The sequence below is a fragment of the Aedes aegypti genome, chromosome 2 (assembly GCF_002204515.2).
Source record: "Aedes aegypti strain LVP_AGWG chromosome 2, AaegL5.0 Primary Assembly, whole genome shotgun sequence".
Lineage (NCBI taxonomy): Eukaryota > Metazoa > Arthropoda > Insecta > Diptera > Culicidae > Aedes > Aedes aegypti.
The window spans coordinates 418,540,422-418,561,079 of NC_035108.1; the positions used below are offsets into that span (position 1 = coordinate 418,540,422).

At 36.4% G+C, this 20,658-nt stretch overlaps 1 protein-coding gene across 6 annotated transcripts in view; it reads right to left on the reverse strand.

Annotated features, from left to right (window-relative positions):
* Positions 1–20,658, reverse strand: part of LOC5571525 — a 531,761-nt gene that overhangs the window by 14,034 nt on the left and 497,069 nt on the right. For 5 of the 6 annotated variants that reach the window (XM_021847436.1, XM_021847435.1, XM_021847439.1 and 2 more), the window contains 3 exons: positions 16,372–16,721; positions 9,283–9,671; positions 51–952 (listed from right to left, as the gene is read on the reverse strand). In XM_021847436.1, the coding sequence (XP_021703128.1) occupies positions 51–952; positions 9,283–9,671; positions 16,372–16,721 (1,641 nt within the window). The remainder of the gene's footprint in view (positions 1–50; positions 953–9,282; positions 9,672–16,371; positions 16,722–20,658) is intronic. The other variant, XM_021847437.1, reaches the window with a different exon arrangement.

Consider the following 20,658-nt stretch of genomic DNA (forward strand, 5'->3'; position numbering starts at 1 on the left):
AGTAAAATGGTTACTTCTGCAAAGACTACGAACGATGCGCGAATACGTACTTGCTTATCGGATTGAGACAAGCCATCTGCTTCACTGTAGAATACGGAATCCGATCCCGGAGACACCGATCGCAACGACTCAGTGGATTTTGCTTTAAGTCGTTTTTCTGGGGAAATTTTCTGCTTCAAGGGAGAACTACCGGACGGAGGACTACGTATTTGAGAATAATACTGAGAGGGACTAAGTTTTGGCGTTGTCACTGTGTGCACTGGTAAAGTAGAGGCTTGCATCTTTTCGGGACTACGAATCAGGGGAGTTTTAACTCGTCGCATTGGTGTACTAACGGATTCTTCACCGCCACCAACAGAAGTTCTGGATCGTGGTAATTTTCTAGTCTTAGGCCGGAAGCGTTTCTGTTTGCTGCTTGGACTGGTACCATCCAGGGTGTTCAGGGCCCCTTTGTCTTCTGGGGACAATTTCTTGAAACCAGGACTTGGTTGCCTCATCGGAGTCGTATAGGTCTTGAGCGAATCTTTGTCGAACTCCAACTTGAACAAACTCTTTTTCCTACGCCGCTCCTCTTCGTTCCAATCGCGACCTCTTCGAGTGGGTCTGGCAACAGTTCCTTTGATGTCCTTTTCGTCGTGTGAGGAAGAATAGCGTTTCTCGCTTCTCTCGTCATCGGATATTGACTCCGGTTTGATTTTCGTTTTTGCTGGCAGTGTTTTCGGGATGGTTTGTCGTGATGGAGAACTTGTGCGCTTCTTGTTTGCCATTTTGTAGCTTCCGCTGGAGCTGCTACTAACCGAGTGAGTTGGTGACGGTTTCGGGAGGGGTGGAATTTGAGGGGCCGATGGTCTCTCCTCGATTGGAGGTGTATCCTCGCAAATGGCATCGACTCGAGCGAGACTGTACAAGGAGGATGCGCTCTCAAAGGATGAGCCTTCCTGGGTGGCGTTGGCTACATTGAATATAAAGGCATTTCACTTATCATGGAATCAGCTTCAATAAAGCCATTGAACAATAATGTATGATAAAGCTTTAAACCTAGGTAATCAAAACGAATATTTGTAACATTTGAACAACTATTGAAAAAAAAATGACATTTATTGAGTGGTCGTCTATGGGATGATCAACCGTAATAAATACCGTTACCAAACAAAAACAATGAGCTTTCCACAGCTAATAATGCCAACAAGGACACGATCAGACGAAATAAAGCGTATGGACCTATGCACTAGTTCACTAATTTGACGTTTGAGCGGTGCCGAATTCACTGGTTGCCATGGTTAACACGGCACCGCTAAAATGTCAAATAGTGAACCCGTGCAAAGGTCCACTGCTGCTGTTGAATATTTCAGACGTACTTTCATGCCATAGCATCGAAATTCAAATTAAGTTTGATCTATTGTTAAGTCTTTCAGTAATACCATGCTAAGGTGGTCGAAAGCTGGATTAGCAAAGACAATGGGGATCAAGATGATGAAGGAGATAAGAAAGTTTGAGGACGTCGCGACCCATTGGAAGCCAGTGGTGAGTAGTGTGTGGTATTTCAATACCTAATCAATAATGCGCTCTCTGGCTAGGCATTAGATATAAATAGAAAGCGTTGTGTTTGGATGGGCATCTAATTCTTCCGAGAGAGGTGCACTTTGCGAAAGAGGACTACTTGATTATTGAGCAAAAATCGAATTTAGGTTAACTTCTGCATCCATGAGTCCTCTCGTGGCGTAGGGGTAACGCGCCCTATCAAGAGAACAGGGAGTCGTGAGTTCGTTCTTACCGAGAAGATGTGTAATTTTTCCGCAAATATTTCACATCAATTTGTCCAATTTGTCCAATTGCAAAGTATATGCAATGTTCACATTGTTTATATTTTCGGTAGTTGTTAAACTTACACTCGGCCGGTTAGCCGTAACTCACGATCATAATTAATTAAACAAGGATAAGAGGTTGGTAATGCTTGTTTTTGATCCCTGACCTATTGATCCCTTTTCAACCATTACTTGGACCCGTGCTTTCGATTCGTTAGCGACAGATAGCATTGCTAATCCTTCTTGGATACCGCCGAATTTACACCATTTTTCCAAAAATGTAGGATTTAAAACTTTCACTAAACGTAGCGAAAATAGAAGAAAAGACGGTTATCCGGAATGCGCGCGTTCTTCCAAGGGTGAAATGGTAAGCCCCTCTACCGACAGCTTTATATTCTACCGCAAAAAATATTCAAATCGTGATAACTTTTTTGTTTCTCGATGATTTTGCACCATTTTTTCACAAGTTCTCAAAAAAAAAACTCTCGATTCAAATCATTGGATATTTGGTTTTGAAGATATTCCAATGGTTTTTCCTTCCGCCAAACGTGGTCAGTTGTTCCGAATTTGGAGGATTTTGGCAGGAGATCTTCAACTCAATTAGTGGAATCAAAGTATTCTCCAAAATCGTAGGGAAAGAAGAATATTGCGTTTTGCCGGAAACTTTTAAAGCTCTAACATCTTGAATAAAAGCAGTGAATCAATTGTCACCCAACGCGCACCAACAAAGACATTGTCATTTCCTATTCTTCTTATTCCGCAACATCAGTTTGTCACCAATTGATCAGAATATGACAAAGATCGATCACCACGTGCGCAGCGATTTTCTGGGCTTCGCATTGCAATTTTCGAGAACTTTCTCCGTGTTGGTAAACATTGATACAATATGGAACGGCATCCATAAAACAAATTCGGTTTTGTGTTTGAAATAACTGATTAATCGCGAGTTGAAAAGGTTGCAACAATGTTGCGCCCTGTGATTGTCATGACAATTTTGCCTTTGATTGTATCCCTATCTGCAAAAGTTGGGACAAACGGTTGTGAACGAGCTTGCTTTGTTATTTGTTTTCCATATGTTATGATGACAATTTGATTCACTGAATAAAAGAAGTATATTATTTTCACTTATGATGACAAAACCAAACGTTTATTCAAGATCAAGGTCGTATTGAAAGGTCTTTCAAGGGACTATAAGTCACCTAAAGTGATCAAAAATTGAATAAATGATTTACTTGGATTTTTCCCAATCTAAGTACAGTAATACCTCGATGTAACGTAACTCGGTTTTTATTTTCGTTACATCGTATCGGAGCAAAATGTTTTTTTTTTCCTTCATTTCGTTCAACATTTATTTTTTATAATAAAATTAATCTTAAATTGATATTATTCACCTAGCATGAATTTTCAGTCTTTTTTACATATACAGCCATTCCATGAAAAACCGATGTAGTGGGCCACCGAATTCCGTGAAAATTTGCTATTTTGTTCCTTATCCGATGTAAAGATACACGTGTTTTAGGTTTTTGCAAAACTTTTATTTTTTAAAACATTATAACTTTTGAACCGCTTGACCAAAAGATTTTACATGAAAATATATAAAAAAATTATAGTTTAAAAACAAATATATTTTTTCACATAAAACAAAATCAGAGTTCCATTTTTTTTTTGAAAAGTTGAAATCTTAAGCTTTTATTCCATTAAAAAGATTGGAAACGATTAAGCTGTTCAAAAGTTATGGTTAAAAAAAATAAAAAATCTAATGCGCTGAGACCTACAGTGTGTGCCGATGAAAAATGACTGATTTTTAATTTTCAAAAAAATATATCTCAAAACCTAAAAAACAAACATCGCTGAAAACTTGACAGAAAACGCAAAATTTTCTGAACTTTCAAGAAAAAATGAGAACAGCAATAGTCCCTATTGGCCTTCAAAACGCGAAAAACGGAAATTTTGGATTTGTTTTTTCATGTAAAAAACAAATTTTGTAAAATTTTATATTTTTCTTGAAAAGTCAAAATCTTTAGCTTTAATTTCGTCCAAGAAAATTGAAAATCGGTTAAACGGTTCAAAAGTTATAATTTAAAAATAAAATAAAAATTTTGGAAAATCGTGATTTTTCTGGTCACCTTATTTTGGAAATGGTCACCCTAATCAAAAAATCTACAAACACGTATATCCTTGTTTCGGATAAGGCACATAATAGCAAATTTTCACGGAATTCGGTGACCCTCTAGATTGGTTTTTCATGGAATGGCTGTATATTTTTCAATATTTTTACCAGTTTGATATATTGTGTTTATTTTATATATTTTTATTATTACGTCTTTATTGGAGTAATTCTTAAATAAATGCATGCTGAAAAAATAAATCTTTGACGAATTATTGAACACTTGGAGAAACTCTGGAAGGAATTCACAGATGAGATCTTTTAGAAATCTATAAAAAAAAATTAATGTGAGGCAGCTCATGAATCTTTCTAGCAGGCAATTATGGACTTTCAAGCATCTTTTATGAGAGATTCATGGTAAAATTTTTAAAACGAAAGCTTCATAATTTCTTGGAAAAGTTTTAGAAAAAAATTTCCTACGAATTCTTCAATAAAATGTTTAAAAGAATTCATGAAGAAATTACTAGAAAACTTCATTCTAAACCAGAACTATCCTTGAGAGATTTTCCAAAGAAAAGTTTCGGAACGAATACCTTCTGGGATTGTCAAGAGTACCATAGGAGAATTCTTTGGGGGTACTGCGGACTTGGTCAGTTTTTGAAGGAATTTCTGCATACACTTTTGTAATATCCGTAGATAAATCTCTCGACAAATACTTCAAAAATTTCCTGCAGAACTGACTGAAAAATGTCATAGAGAACTTTCTTCATAATATCCTGATGTAGTCAGAGAAGGATTTCTATCCACATAGAATCCTTTAAGGCGCCGTCCACAAATTACGTAACGCTCTAGGGGGATGGGGAATAGGCTCAAGCGTTATGGCTCAAAAAACGTTACGGTCTGGGGGGATTACCAAATTTAGAGTTACGTAATGAATAGACGCTGCCTGGATGAATACTTTGAGACTCGTGTATAAATTCATAATGAAATTGATATTCCAAGAAGATTTTTTTCAGGTTTTGGAAGAATACCTGTTTCATAATTTATGAAGAATTCAACGAATTAATACTGGAATGGTCTGTAAAATAATTCATGAAAAAGGCTGGAATAATTTATCAATCCCTGGACAGAAAATCCGGGAAAAATTGAAGGTATCGTAGGCTGAATGGTTTGAAGAATTTATAGCAGAATTCATTTTAAATTCTGGAGAAATTTCTTGGTGAAATTCTCGATCAAAGGCACAGTAGAACTAATTAATAAATATAATAAAAAAACTATCAGAGAATTTGAAATTCCTGAGAAATTCCTTAAGGAATATTTGAACCATTTCCTGATGGAACTCTATAAGAGTTTTCTGTTAAAATTCCTCAAGGAATTCGTTACTTCAATATTGATTCGATTTTCCAAGGAGCTTTTAAGGCCTTTTGGTGCGTCATCACAAAATGGCTTCTTCCAAAATCATTAACATATTGTTATGATAGTATTGGTATTTGCAACATCGATGAAATATAACTGCTTATCACCTGATTTAATGGATAATTTATGCGAAGAAAAATGCTTCAGGTGGTATTTCAATATTTAATCAACACTTTCAGATACAGCATTATCAATTTAGCGACAATATACATGAGATTTATATTCTCAAAAAAAATCTCCGATTTCATGCCGCATTTCATTGCCTCACACAACTACACTAGTAAATAGGAGGTGCCTACCTTTTCGATTGTAATTCAGAAGCAAGCATTTGTGTTTTGGAATCATATTGCGTTCACTACACTTCCACTAAACAAATCTTTTATTCACTTTCCTTAAAGGAACACATTTCCACCGGGATCTCAATATTTATAAAGTTTTATCAACCGCATCACTCAAAACTATTATGGCGATGGTTTTCACTTGTTGCGAATCGACGCCGCCACCGCACACTGAGACAAGCCTGTGTTTATAGTCTAAAATATCCAACTTTTTTTTCTGTTGTATTAATTTTCAGTGCAGACAAGTTGGGCAAAGCATAGAAACTTGAAACTCATACGTTGTTTGTTTTTCGATTCTCTCAAATTACAGAAACCATCTCTACGAAGCATAAAATCATACCAAGTGTTTATCAATTTGGACCACCCAAAATAATTGAAAATCTCCACAGTGCGATGCGTCGGGATGCGTCGAGACGCGTCTATCGTGTGTGCACAATCATCGCGATCGTTGAGCGCAGTGATGTCAGAGTTGTTATCTGTAAAATCATAGCATTTAATGTGGATTGATCACAAAAATCATTAAAATTTTATGAAATCAGTGATCTTGTGATGGAAAACTATTTGCAAAATGATAAGTTTTTATAATTTGCAGCAATTGTTCCGGAAACAAGCATATAACAATTGCTAGAAAAATCTGTCACCAATCACCTGGCAACACCGTCATCCCTTGTAAACATAAACCGTACCGATGCATAACAAAAATATGCGATAAATCCAATAAAAAACAGAGAAATTCCGTTGCCCTTTATTAAATTGTGTTTTTTTCTTTTGATATGTACGATTGAACAGTTGATTTTGATTTCCAATACTCGTCAATCTACTAAATTTCCCATGTGGTTACATAAAAATATGCTTAACACAAATGTTATATGTTTTGTTTGTTTGTTTTGAAAATATACATGGAAAGGCGATACTACTACTGTTACATCAATGATGATTCTAATGATTCTTTGAGTTACACGCCGCTTCTCCTTAAAGGAATCTTTCAAATCGATTTGGAAAAAAATCTGGTGACATCCCTGCCCTGGAACCATTTTTGAAGCAAAACACATAAGTTTTTATACATGAATAATAGTTGAATAATGAGTTGACAAGTGGATTTTCTAGGAGATCTGTCTGTTTCTCTGTCGGAATGATTTGAGGAATATGTTTTAATTATTATACCTGAACATAATATCAGGAAGGTTCGAGATGAGTACATGAAGAAATTATTGATAGAATCACTGTACGCCAGCCTCGAAATGATCCAGTTGAAATCCGTGGAGAAGTTACAAGAAAAACATCAAATTCTTTGAGAAATCATTTGAAGAATATCGCTAGAAATTCCCAAAGCTATGCCTGAATATTTCCTCAAGCATTTTCAGAAAAAAAGGTTATCAAATAAACGTGCAGTGGATCGACGATGGCTACATGGCCCGGCGACACACATGTCTAATCTGAGTTTGATCTCGTGTTTCTGAATGCAAATTAAACATTATTAAAGATTCCATAGAAAACTGAAGTGAGAAGCAGAATTGGTGGGAGCGTAAATGCCACATAGATAAAAAAATAATGTTTACAAATATACAGCAATGACAAAATGTTGATTAACACTTGATTTCCTAAAAGTATTATTTATTTCACTTTAACAAAAAAGATCTATGAAATGTTGAAGCATCCGAAAAAGCTAGAATTATGTTAGATCTCCGTGTGATATGGGAACATTTCTAAAAACCTGGAGGGAATCGGCTGAACCCCACTAAGTGCCGTCGGTACCAAAAGTGGAGTCATGGTACAAAACATTGCCTCATGGATGCTAAAGGAAGATACCAAAAAAATTGTATGCGCAAGTTGCGGGGGCAACCATAAGTCTTACTTTTGGGATTGCTCTTCGCGTTAACGAATCGTCGAGGCTTGTCTCAGGCAGATGAACGGAAACGTATTTCGTTCCTGGAATTCCTCAGGCAGAATCTCCAACAATGCTCATTTTTCAGTTAGGGATCACTTGCTAAAGAATCATACCCATCAGGTAAATTATAATCATGCTTATTCACAAGCATATTTTCTTCCGTTGGGTAGCCGTTCGAATCTTATGATTTCCAATGTGTTCACCTTAGGAAACCCAAATGCGAATATTGTAGCAGGCAGTTTCAGTTCCTCCCCTCCAAATTGTCTTCCTACGAAAAACTGTTCTAATTGTATCAGATAATATGGAAAAACTAATACCGTCGCACTCAACTTGTATTACATCTGCTCATTAGCAGAAAATAAAATAAAAAATCATTAGAAAATGCACCTACTTCTAGTAAAATGTCTCCCTCTGATTTTGGTTTTTTTAACTGAACAATTGAATCAAATGATTTATGCAATGTTCAAAACCACCACAATAGCTGAAGCAGTCCAAGTTGGTGTAAAATTTACTAATCAAATTGTTATCGGATTACGTTTTTTTAATGGATCCAAACATTTTTTTAAATATTTTAAATTGAAATGCTCGTTCTTTGAGGCCGAGCTGTCTAATTTTCTAACAGCTAATAACATAGCAGTTATTACTGAAAGTTATTTGAAACCTGGATCCAAACTTTTTTCTTTATCGTAATGAGCGACTTGATTTGGCATGTTAGGGAGTTGCAATCATCAGGTGTATAAACATCAACTTTTTTGTCATTTAAAACTTTTTTTTTTTTGAAAATTTAGGTGTTTCTGTTGAAACACAGCTTGGCAAATATGCTCTCATAGCTGCATATTTGCCTTTTCAATGCTTTGGGCAGCAAGTCAATTTGCTCAATGTGTTGATGTCTACAACCTTTTGGATTCAATTTATTCAATTCAACTGTGACTATTCAAATCGATTTTGTTTGAAAACATGTAGCAAAATCAACAACACTTGTTGAAAACTGGTAATATTTATCCGCTCAGAATGAACAACCACACAACAATTACACAGAAAACCCCCTTTAAATCAAAATTAAAGTAAATAAGAGGGCTGTTTGGTTCAAGTTTGTGAAATTAATTATGCGGAAAGCGCGTCGATTGTTGAATGTTGCTCGAGTTCCTGACAAATGCACAACGGGGGAAAATATGATGTGTACCCTCACGAACGTCCCTAGCAATGGCGATGGCGATGGCGATGGTAATGATAATAATTGATGATGCAGATACAAGTGCGGTTAAACGATCGATAATGGATTGGGTAATAACAATCAACAGCCACCACTCGTCCAGGGTAAGTTTTTGGGGAGGAAAAGTATCAGTGTAGGTGATACATAATTAAACAACTATTGGCTGACAATTAATACAAACGGCAAGTATGCATCACTTTGTGTGTTTTAATTGTTTTTCATACGTTAACATCAACAGTAGAAAGCGGGGGAAAAGTGTTGAACAAACGCAAAATTTAACAACGTATTAAGCGGAACATAAAACTTTCGTAGCGTTTACCGAAATTCAGCCACGTGGGTTTGGGTGGGATTGAACAAAAGGTTGGGTGGTAACTGGAAGAGATGAAAATCCGTCAAAGGATTCAACAACAACGAAACGCCAACCGAGCAAGAAGAAATTAAAGAGAGCGTGTCAGAGATGGCGCGAAAAAAATAAAAAATAAAACATTTTTGGCTTTGAAGAATGGGCTTCGAACCTGTCACTTGTTTGCTTGTTGGTTGTCTAATCGTGTGGGTGGTTTTAAATATACCTTTGCTTCCGCCGACGGTAGACGTTGCAGTGATGGTGCGCTTCGAGTTATCGGTGCAGGTGTTGTAGTCTTCGGTGGTGCTTCCTTCCGAGCCGGCACCACCGTCGCCAAGTAGGTCCTTGTCATCCAATCCTTTAAGCTTGGCGTGCTCGAAGCGAGGCGATGGAGCTATGGCCGTTGCGGGGGGATGGCGAGATGAGGAGGGAACTGTTGGAGCATTAGCAGATTGCTTGAAGAACTCTGGTGGATGGGTTTGGTGTGGTGTTGAAGGTGCACTGATGGGCGATTGGTCTTTCAGGTTTGATGGTACTATACGTTCGTTGTTATCTGGGGAGCTGGAAGAGGAAAGTGGACTTTGAAATGTTATGTTTTAAGCAGACTTTTGCTCTCTGCTCAGTCCCATCTAAATATCTAGATTTTAAAATTGAATTAACAGGCATGATTTAACTTCAACGTAATTATACTCTTCAACTTTTAATTATCAACTACCACGCGTCTCCATAACACCAAGTTTAATTTATAAGTCTCTCTAGATCAGTGTTTCCCAAACTTTTTTGACTTTCGCCCCCTTGAGTCCAATATTTTTTGGAATCGCCCCCCTGATATCAAATTTAAACATTTCAGCATTTTTTTTCTCATATGGGCTTATCTGCATTCATCAATTTCTCTTCAACTTTGCTTTTTTGTGTTATTGCAGAAAATTGATTCTCTTTTCGTAGCATACTTTGTGCTGTAGGATGAAGAATCACTATATCTTGCTTCATTAACAAGAAATATTACAGATATATCTAATTTAATGAAGTTATTAATGAAAGAGAGGATCGATGAAGGGAAATCGCTCATGTCAGTTAGTCCCTATTGAAGTAACAGTGTCGATTTATATTACACGTTAAACTTATTTTGAAGTATGGTTAAATATCTAAACATAGGTATACCGAAAATTGATCAAATTTAAAGGGTGTAGCAGTCAATCTTAATGCTTCAATAAAAACACCCCAAAAAGTGTGTCTTCTACTTGTATATCCATAAAAGAGTCATGCAACATCTATCATATGCATCAATTGTTTTTGTAACAACGAATGTATTATCCTGGCTAATGTGCGATCATTGAAAAAAGTTTCAGCTCACGTTCTGATTTTTCTTTCTTTTTTTTTAATGTTTCTTAAGTTGTTGAAATAAATATACGAAATTGTGGGTACATTTTCGACTGTTCTGGAAATAGTCTAATATAGATTTTTAATTAAAAAAATATCAGTAAATCCAGACTTTAGTCAACTCTTTATTCATTGAATGTAACGTTCAATAATTTTTTTTTTTTTGAAGCTTCGATCCAATTTTATGTCGTTCTGGCTTATTTTTAATTGGGTGATTTTATTGGGTAATTTTATCATTGAAATCCGATGTTTGACCACCAAAGTCGCATAAATTTATTTATAAAATGATTTGTACTATAAATACTGATTAGTATGCGTGTCCACAAAATATTAAAATGAGTAGTTTAACAAATGCGTGAGAAATAATAGAAACTTAAAGTGGCTTATTCTAAATACCTCTAACTAATTTCAAACATCACCAAAAGTTTTCACATAGTTTTTGCTTTCAAAATGCATTCAATATTATTTTTTGGCAGAAACCGTTCAGATCACAATGACAATCGTCAAATTTGTCTATCATAATTCAAAAACGAGCGTATTTAGAGGAAAAGAATCGATGAAATAGTTGTGATAAATAAATTCGTCCTCGGATGTATATGCTATCATTAAAATATGTTTGTCTCTTCCAATGTTTGAATCTATTCTTGTTTTTTATTTGATCCCACTTTCGCCCCCTTCCTTGCGTTTTCGCCCCCCAAATTCAGCTTTACAAATTTTCGCCCCCCTGGACCTGAAAATCGCCCCAGGGGGACGAATTCGCCCACTTTGGGAATCACTGATCTAGAGGGCGGTGTCGCTTCACTGCTGTTGGTTGTCAAATCAAAATGATATTGATAGCTCGAGAGTGATATTGATAGTTTTAGACCATCAGCGATCTGTTGATATGACTGATATTGTGCATTTCTGGTTAAAAGTAGTTTCTCAAAATGTTTCCTTATTGATTAAAAAAATATCAACTTTGTTAGACCATAACTTCATTAATACTAATTTTAAATATTTTTATATTAGTTCAAAGATAAATTCTATTTTTTTTAAGTTTAAAAAACACATATACACTACCCGCCATAAGTATGGAACCGCATCACCTAGTATTGCAACACCCCATTTGAATACTGTAGCTCCTCCCAAAAAGCTTAGCATTACCTAAAACAATAATATTTAAGATGCCATATCTCGGAATCCTTATTATCTACAAAGTTGTGGTCTTCGGCAACGTTGTTCAGCAGCCTTATGGTGTTTATTTTGAGAAATTTCTAATGCTTAATTTTGCCGCTATGTGGCGCTAGTGTGCATGTAACTTGGTTAAATTCATGATCCTGACCAGGTGGTTTCTAGGTAGAAAGTTCGTGTCTTCAGCAAAGTTGTTAAGAAGCTTGAAAGCAATTTGAGAAAGCACTGTTTAGTTAGAAACTTTGCCGCTACGTGACGCTAGCGTGCATGTTACTTGGTAATGTTCTAGCAGGCTTTAGCTCATGATCCGACTACATACTTTGAAAGTTCGTGTCTTCAGCAAAGTTGTTCAGAAGCTGGTAAGCAATTTGAGACAGCACTGTTTCGTTAGTAATTTTGCTGTTAGCACCACAGGGTGTTGAAAGATATAATATTGAGAGAAATATCAAAATATCCGAAAAGAAATATGTTTGAACCACGTATGTTTAGAAAAAAGCATGTTTCTGCAAACTTGTACACTTAGGAAAAAATCGAAATATGGTGGAATATTAAATAAAACAATATGAAATGATGTATACGTTTGTTTTTAGAATATGCAAATATTAAATTTGTCGAATCCCAAACAGTGTTTCTTTAAATTGTTTTTGAACAACTTTCTAGGTCGGGATCATGAATTAGAGTATGGAATATGACCATAGTCACATGCACACTAGCGCTAGCTAGCGGCAAAACAGCTTACCAAACAGTGCTGCCTCAAATTTCTTTCAAGCTTCTAAACAGCTTTGTTGAAGAGAATAACTTTCTATATGGTCAGGATCATGAGCTAGAGTTTATAGAAATATGACCAAATAACATACACACTAGCGCCACGTAGCAGAAAATGTTAACAAAATTTAATATTTCACTCAGTTTTGCGAAAAACTGCTATTTTTGGGTATATTACAATTAACCCTGTTTTGGGCAATTTTGGGATGAAATTTAGTGTGTATTTTTCGGCAAACATAGGTTTACAGCTGATATTAAGTATGCCTGTCATGAAAGTATCAATATTTTGTGTTTTTGCCAGCGAACTTTTGCTCCACACTAGATTCGAACTCTTGCCCCACCGGTGGGACAATCAATTTTGAAAGTGTTATAACTAAAAGTGGGTGAATATTTTGACACAAATTTGTTCAGCAAAATTATAGCCAAAATGTTGAAGGTTCACTATATGGTACAGTTAACTCTCTCTTATTCGATATTCCATATCTTGATATCGAGTTAGAGAACCATAATAAAAGTTGGTTTTCATGGCTTACTCGATGGTCCCTTGGATCTCAGTTGCACTGGTTTTGTGTTCTGTAACTCGATACCTCCCTAAATCGATGGTCCCTTCAATATCGAGTAAGGGAGAGATGACAGTATATGTTTTGTTTCAACTGGTCTTGTTTGTCTGGAAGCTTAGATTAAACCACAAAGGTCGAACTTTTGCCCCACCGTACACAGCTAAAAATATGTTGTAAATTTAAGTTTATTTTCATGCACATATTTGAAGCATCAAAATAAACCTAAATATCAACGACCTATCAATTATTTTTCAATCGAATTCACTTTCAATTGACACGATCATGTAATATTCAACCATTTCTAGTTGAGAATTGAATGTTTATTTATTTGAATTTACATGATGCTGTAACAACACACGAATTTGATTCATTTTTCCAGTAGACTTTAGTTTACATCACATTGAAAATTAAATATTTTTTTCTGTGTACTCTACATGCTGGTAGGCGGAACTGAGCGCGACAGGGCCCGCCTAGGAAGCAGTGTCACGATAGACGGGGATACCTTCGAGGTAGGAGGATTTGCAAGCTCTTGGGGTTTTCGAACGCCGAGTGCTGAGGACGATCTTCGGCGGCGTGCAGGGAAACGGCGTGTGGCGGCGAAGGATGAACCACGAGCTCGCTCAACTCTACGGCGAACCCAGTATCCTGAAGGTAGCTAAAGCTGGAAGGATATGCTGGGCAGGGCATGTTGCAAGAATGCCGGACAACAGCCCTGTAAAGATGGTGCTCGCTACGAATCCGGTCGGAACAAGAAGGCGTTGGACGCAGCTAGCTAGGTGGATTGACCAGGTGCACCAGTACCTGGAGAGCGTGGGTCACAGTCGAGGATGGAGAGAAGCGGCCATGAACCGAGTGAATCGGCGAAATGTTGTTGTCGAGGTTTTATCAAGCTAATTGATGTAAAATAAATAAATAAATAAATTAATAATAATGTGCTGTTTGAATATTCACGTTAACAATTTACATTTATTTGCTCCAGAAGTCATATTAATTTCTTCTAAGTATGTTGTCCTAAGACGTCGAAGATTTATATGAAATGTTTCATGAAGAAACTAAAATAATAAGTCTCACAAGGCAGAACTGCCGTACTCCTGATAATAAAAGTGGAAAAAAATGCTTTATTGAGAAAAGTTGCTGAACACCCAGATCCTTTTTGGGATGATTTCGTTTACGTTTTTTTTCAGAAGTTTAATAATCTAAAATATCACATGGAGCGAGATTTTAGCAAATCAGTTAAGGAGTACCTATTCTCCAATCCATTGGATATAATTGCTCATTTGAATTTGATTTGAAAAACAAGTTTCCGTCTTGTGATGTTAGGTTTGTACGTACATTACAGTACTAACGTCTTGCATGTTTTTTTTCAATGCTTTTACGTTTTCATTTCCATAAAAACCTGCATCGTCATTGGGCCATTTTTAAATTAATACCGAAAATGCTGAAAATTCAAAGAATCATATTATTATCGCCCCATGCTCATTCCGCTAAGTAGTTTTTCTTCTTCAAGGGACTATACTCCTATTTTCTTTTCCTTTCCGTGTCTATCAGGTAATACAAGCAACTCTCCCTTGCTCTATATTCTGTAGCTCGATATTTCCCCTAACTCGATGCAATGCGTGGTCCCTTCAATTTAGCATACTTTGATCCCTCTGTAAGTCGATACCTCTCTAACTTGACGTTTCCTAACTCGATGCGATCTGTTTGAAATTCCCATGCATGTTTAGGTACCTCTCTAAAACGATATTTTCATAAAAATTTTCAAATATTTTCCAAATGTTTATAAATTCCACAAATTTCAATGTTATGATTATGCTCATAGTAAAATCAAGGGTTTAAACTAATTCCAAGGTGATAAAACTTTCAATTTTTGTTGGCTATACAAAAGGTGTTACGAAGATGAATGTATCAAAATTCTACTTTTTTCTTGTTTGAATAAGTATCGTGAATGTATTTTGTAAAATCCACGAAAATTTTAAAATTTGAAAAATGTGTGTTCTGTCAGTTCCAATGAGTATTTCACATGTATCTCCCTGACGTAACACTTCCTTCCTATGTAGCTTTACATGTAGTCAACTATAACCCATCTCCATAAAACCAGGTTAACACTTACTAGCATTTGTCATATGCAATGGATTACAGTGGATTTTCCAGTGAAGGAAATTCTCAAGACTGTCATGAATAAAAATCGCGTCTATGAGAGAGCGTTCCAAGTAGAGCGATACCGTGCTGCATCAATACCCGGACGCTTAAGCTGGAACACATATTCAAACTAAGTTTTAAACCATTTTTCATCGAATAAGATGTGAGCTCATTTTTGCTACACATAGTTTTATATTAGAACATGGTAAGAAAAGTAAATTTTATGTTGAAAGTTATGATAATAACATGAAAATCATCAAAACTATCAGACTTGTCTTGTCCTTAAATCCGGACACCACAAGCATGAATGTACCTGTCTATAAATCCGGACACTCGTGAATCAAAATCCGGACAGCACTTTTGCAATATAAAATATTGCTACAATATCCATAATAAAAAATTATCTGCATTTAATCGTATGTCACATTTATAAAGGCTTTTGATCTATGATGTTTATGATATTGAAATGATTGTTAATTTGTAGTTCAATCACTAAAACTGAATCTGAACCTATACGGCTAGGTGCTAGATGCTAGAACCACAGAAATATTTGAATCGGACTGTTTTTCTGTGTATGAAACGGCATTCTAATCACTGATAACATATTACTGATAATGTTTGCAAGTTTTCTTTTAGATTTACCCTCCAAATATTCACTTTTAGCAATAAAACACTGTGCTCTTCACTTATGTCCGGATTTAAAACCACCTGTCGAAAATTCCGGACAGTATCTTTTACACTGTCATATGCATATTCATACGTATTTTACAATTGTAGAATATCAGAATACACATTCTATCGTTTATTTCACTTTTAAATTCAAAATACTTTACGAGCAATGCAATTCAAACACATAAACTAAACAAATGTACACAACTGAATGTTAAGGCACTTTCATCGCCACTTTTACCGAAAATGATTCACACAGCAGAAACACCCCTTGTAACCGGAGCGACATTTATTTGTTTTGGTTATTATTTATGTTTAGGCAATGGTAACTAGATTGCGAATGATTGTAAAATGATCAGCAACATTGAAAGTGAATATTATGTATGAAATTTAGTAGATATATATTTATTTTAATCTTTTGTTAATATATTCTATCAGAGTGTCCGGATATTGGTACCGTCCGGATTTTGATTCATCACGGTACTTCATCCAATAACGAATCAAGAAAAATGTTTCCCAGTGCACCCATAAAGCCTGGTATCGTACGGAAAATTTCCCACAATTTCCCTCCGACTTACCGATGAATGAGCGGTTCGATTTTGGAAAGTTGCTTCTGATGCTGTTCGCTGCCGCGTCGTTTCGATGGTGACAGTGGTCTCGAAGGGCGCCGAAGGGTCGCAGTTTTGTGCATCTGCTTCTGTAGCAGCAGATCTCGCTCCTCGCGTTCGATGCTGAGCGAAGGAATCACAGCGATAGATGGCGTTGGTTTCACAATACCGGTTGTCACCGAAACAGTTGCCGCCGTTGATGGAGATGGAATCGTTCCGTTTGTTGCAGTTGACGGTAGAGGTGCCACGGACTGTATGGTTGTGGGGGAAACGGTGCTCTGTGATGTGGCCGTAACCGTCACCGGAAGGGGAGGCAGAGGCTGCGGGAGACAAAATTAAATTCACATTCATTATCATTAGTTCGAAATGTTCCGATTGTTTTTGCACATGTTAGCTCATGCCAGATATTTTAATTAAACAACGTTTATTTTCATATTAAATATGCATCAACTCAGACCCATCATTCGAGGATATCTCATGTAACGGGTTTGTTTTCTTTTGCGAACTTTTGCTTCAGAATAGTCCTGCAAAAGGCTTCATTTTCTTCCCTAAAAGGGTGATGCCCTGAGGGAACTCGTTTTCAATAAACCTCAACATAATAGGAAACGACATGATCAAAGCAACGGACAGAGCTATTCCATTCCACCGGCGACTGTCTTGTGCTCATGAGTGTAGTAAAAGGGGGCAGGGGATGTGAAAAAATGATTGCTACTAGAAGTATTTTTGTATTTGAATCTAACAAAACTTGTTTCTTGCATTAATATTCATAAAATAATAACATAATGAAGCCCAAAAAACAATCAGTTTCCTGAAAAAGACAATTATTTGAAGGTTATTTCAGCACAATTTGTTGCTTATTTTACCCTAGGACAGGACGTGACAGCTCAGCTGAGACTGCCCCGTTGTTTTTCAGTCGATAACCTTGACGATACAAAAGCCAGTGCTGCCAGTATTATTTATAAGCAAATCTTGTGAACAAATTCAGATATCAAGGCTCAAAGTTTGGTTTTTTTTTTTGTTTTTTTTTTAAAGACACTACACGTTAATGCTTCCAGTGTGCTGTTTGCCCTTTGAAGGAAGCACCACACTAGACAACGGACTAGCATGCAACGCCCAGTGGCACAGTCGGAAAACATTCCTCTCGAAAAGTTTTCAGCCTGAGGTGGGAATCGAACCCACACTCCTTAGCACGATGCGGCTAAATGGTTGTTTCTTACATTAAAAGCAATAGAGGATACTATCTTAAATTCAGGTTTATATTTAAAACAGACGCTAGTTTAAGAGAAAAGTGACACCATTTCCATTATTTTGCGCTCAATTCAATATTTTTTATTTACTTTAGCATTGTTGGATCACATATGGTACACTTATCTTCGAATATAAATAGTTTTGAAACAAAATGATTTTATGAAAAATTTCCAAACTTTTGATGAAAACTCTAATTTAAGAACTAGCTAGCAACAAAGTGCCCTGTTGCAATCCAACTCAACGATGTGAAAGTAGGCCTTTGCCAAAACGACCAATGAAAAGTGATCTTTTTTGACAAGCAATTGGTTTCATTTTTGTACTCTGACCTGACACGTCTTGTCTTAGATTTTACCAAAAATCTATTATACAACTCCATAGAATTCTGTTAAGAATAATGCCAACAGATTAACTATTAAAATATTACAACTCTCTTCTGAAATTCTTCAACTACCTTCATACGGGTGACATTGGGCCATGAGGGTGGCTTAGTGCCAAATTATAATGATTAATTACACAGCGCAACAAAAATGACATTTTTGCGTGTCTCAAGGATCAAATTATGTGTCTCTAGTAGATTTGGAGTTGCTGAATCTGGTGCCATTTTCAGAAATGTTCCAGCACGTCACGATTTTTAGCTACAGGTCACCAAAGTTGTATAAAACACTGGTTTTATTCATGTTTTCATGAAATTTTAAGTACAATTTATCAAAATTTTTTGTAATCTAGTCCACCAAACATGCAAAATAGAACTTGAACTTTCATTTCAGACATAATTTGATTGAAATTGCGCGATTAAATTTCGATTAAACCGATTTTTTCAACATGCTTGCAGTCTTCATACAAAATTCTTTGTTTCTTCTATATGGCAAAATACAAAAATTCTTCAAACCATTAAACAATCACATTTCCGCATCGAAAGTATTACAAACTTTGATGATAAGTATTGTTATACACATAAAGTTTGAGTTCTGTGGCAAATTAAGCCAAAATATTACCTTACAAGCTGGCAAACTTTCATGCAAGTTGGCTGAAATAGTCATTTTTTGCATTTTCAACAGTCAATATCTCAAAAACTAGACGTGCTATGATATTTCTGAAAACAGCAATGGATTCAGCAACCCTTAATTAAGTGAATAGCGGTATTTTGGTGCTGGAGACAAAACGTGTTCCGCAGTGTTATAATACAATTATAATGAATACAATAACTCTTTTCAATGTATTCGAATCCTGTGAGCAGAATCTCGAAAGAGAATATAGAAAAAAGATTGGAGTACCTTGTACGTTTTAATTCCGCCCTAAATGCTTATCTTTGACAGATACGTGTATTTTGACTACCAATTGTAGTCTTCTTCAGTGTCAGTGTCCAGTGCCCAGTCCCGTGTCCACTGGATACGAGTAATTGACACTGAAGGAGACTGCAAGTGGTAGTCGAAATACGCGTATCTGTCAAAGATAAGCATTTAGGGAGGAATTAAAAGGTACAAGGTACTCCAATCTACTTTTTAGAAAACAATAAGTCAAGCTTTGAGAGTACGCTATAACTACAGTTAACTCTCCATAACTCGATATTGAAGAGACCATCGAGTTACAGAACACAAAACCAATGCAAATGCGATCCAAATGACCATCGAGGTAGCCATGAAAAACAACTTTTACTATGGTATCTAACTCGATATTGAGATACGGAATATCGAGTAAGGGAGAGTCAACTGTAGCCAATAGACGGTCATACATTAATTTTTTACGTTCATTTTGGCCATGAGATTTTATTTTTATCCTCGATTAACTTATTTTCTAATTGGAAGCTCATTTCGCCATTGGGCATCACTTGAGCGAGGATCGATTTAAATGTAGTACTAGAGCACAACGCCTAAATTCACACTATTTTATAGCCTAATCTATTTTTAGATCTAATGCTTCGCTGTCTCTTTGCACTCTCTACTTTTCGCAGGTAGAAGAGCACGCAGGGATGCTTTCTCAGTCCAAGAGAGGTCCAAATGTTCATAGGGGCGGTTCATTAATTACGTAAGACAAATTTCGGGGTTTCTCAACCTCCCCTCCCCCCATGGTAAGATTTTTTGTATGAAAATCAAAAATAAATTGTATGACGCGTAAGAAATCTCAGACCCCCCTCCCTCATAAACCCTTACGTAATTAATGGACAGCCCCATAGCCGTTTTGTCGATTGCCCTGTTAATCCGGGTACAGTTGAACATTCACTCAGAGAAGGGTCAGATGTCAGTCCGCTTTCATACGGCCACGATGTTGGACGGATGGGCTCGTGCTGTTCTTGAGCGGACTGACGAAGTTTTTTGTTGAAAGGGCTGGGAATCAAACCCATGATCATCCGCTTATAAAGCGAACGTGTAGCCAACTACGCCACGTTGCCCCCCTAGCATCGAAAGAGGTGATCAAAATGACCCCTAGACCCAATGTCACCCCCGCATGACGGTATCTCCTGGGATTTCATGTTAAATACTTCAAGACGTTTTTTTTCTGAGATTTTCTTAAGTATTTCTTTAAAAACTACTTTGCACGGTGCTCCCCTGACCGTTATTATCAGAAAAAAATCTCCATCACCAGTCGTTTTCTATAGCTAAGCTGCATGTCTGGGCAATTTTTAAAAAAAATCGTAGGGCCCGTTTTGAAGTTACGCCCTTTTGATTGTTTAGGTTCACAATTTCAAAGGAAATCTGAAATATTTAGATGAGGCTTCATTCACCGTGATTATCAGAATAAATATATTGCTATAATTTGAATCAAAGTTGGTTTAGATAGTTATTTGTAACTAATGGGCGAAGTTTGGAATGAGAAACCCCACAAAATTTGGAGTTACGCTCATTTGGAGGTGTAATCATTAAAAACACTGATGTGAAATAGAATTATCAGGCATTCTAATACCGTTAATCATGTTCAAATGTTTTCAATGACACATTGTGCTTATATGCCGCCAAAGTGTTTCACAATTAGCTGATTTCACTTAGGCTCAAGTGCTATAAGGCATTACGG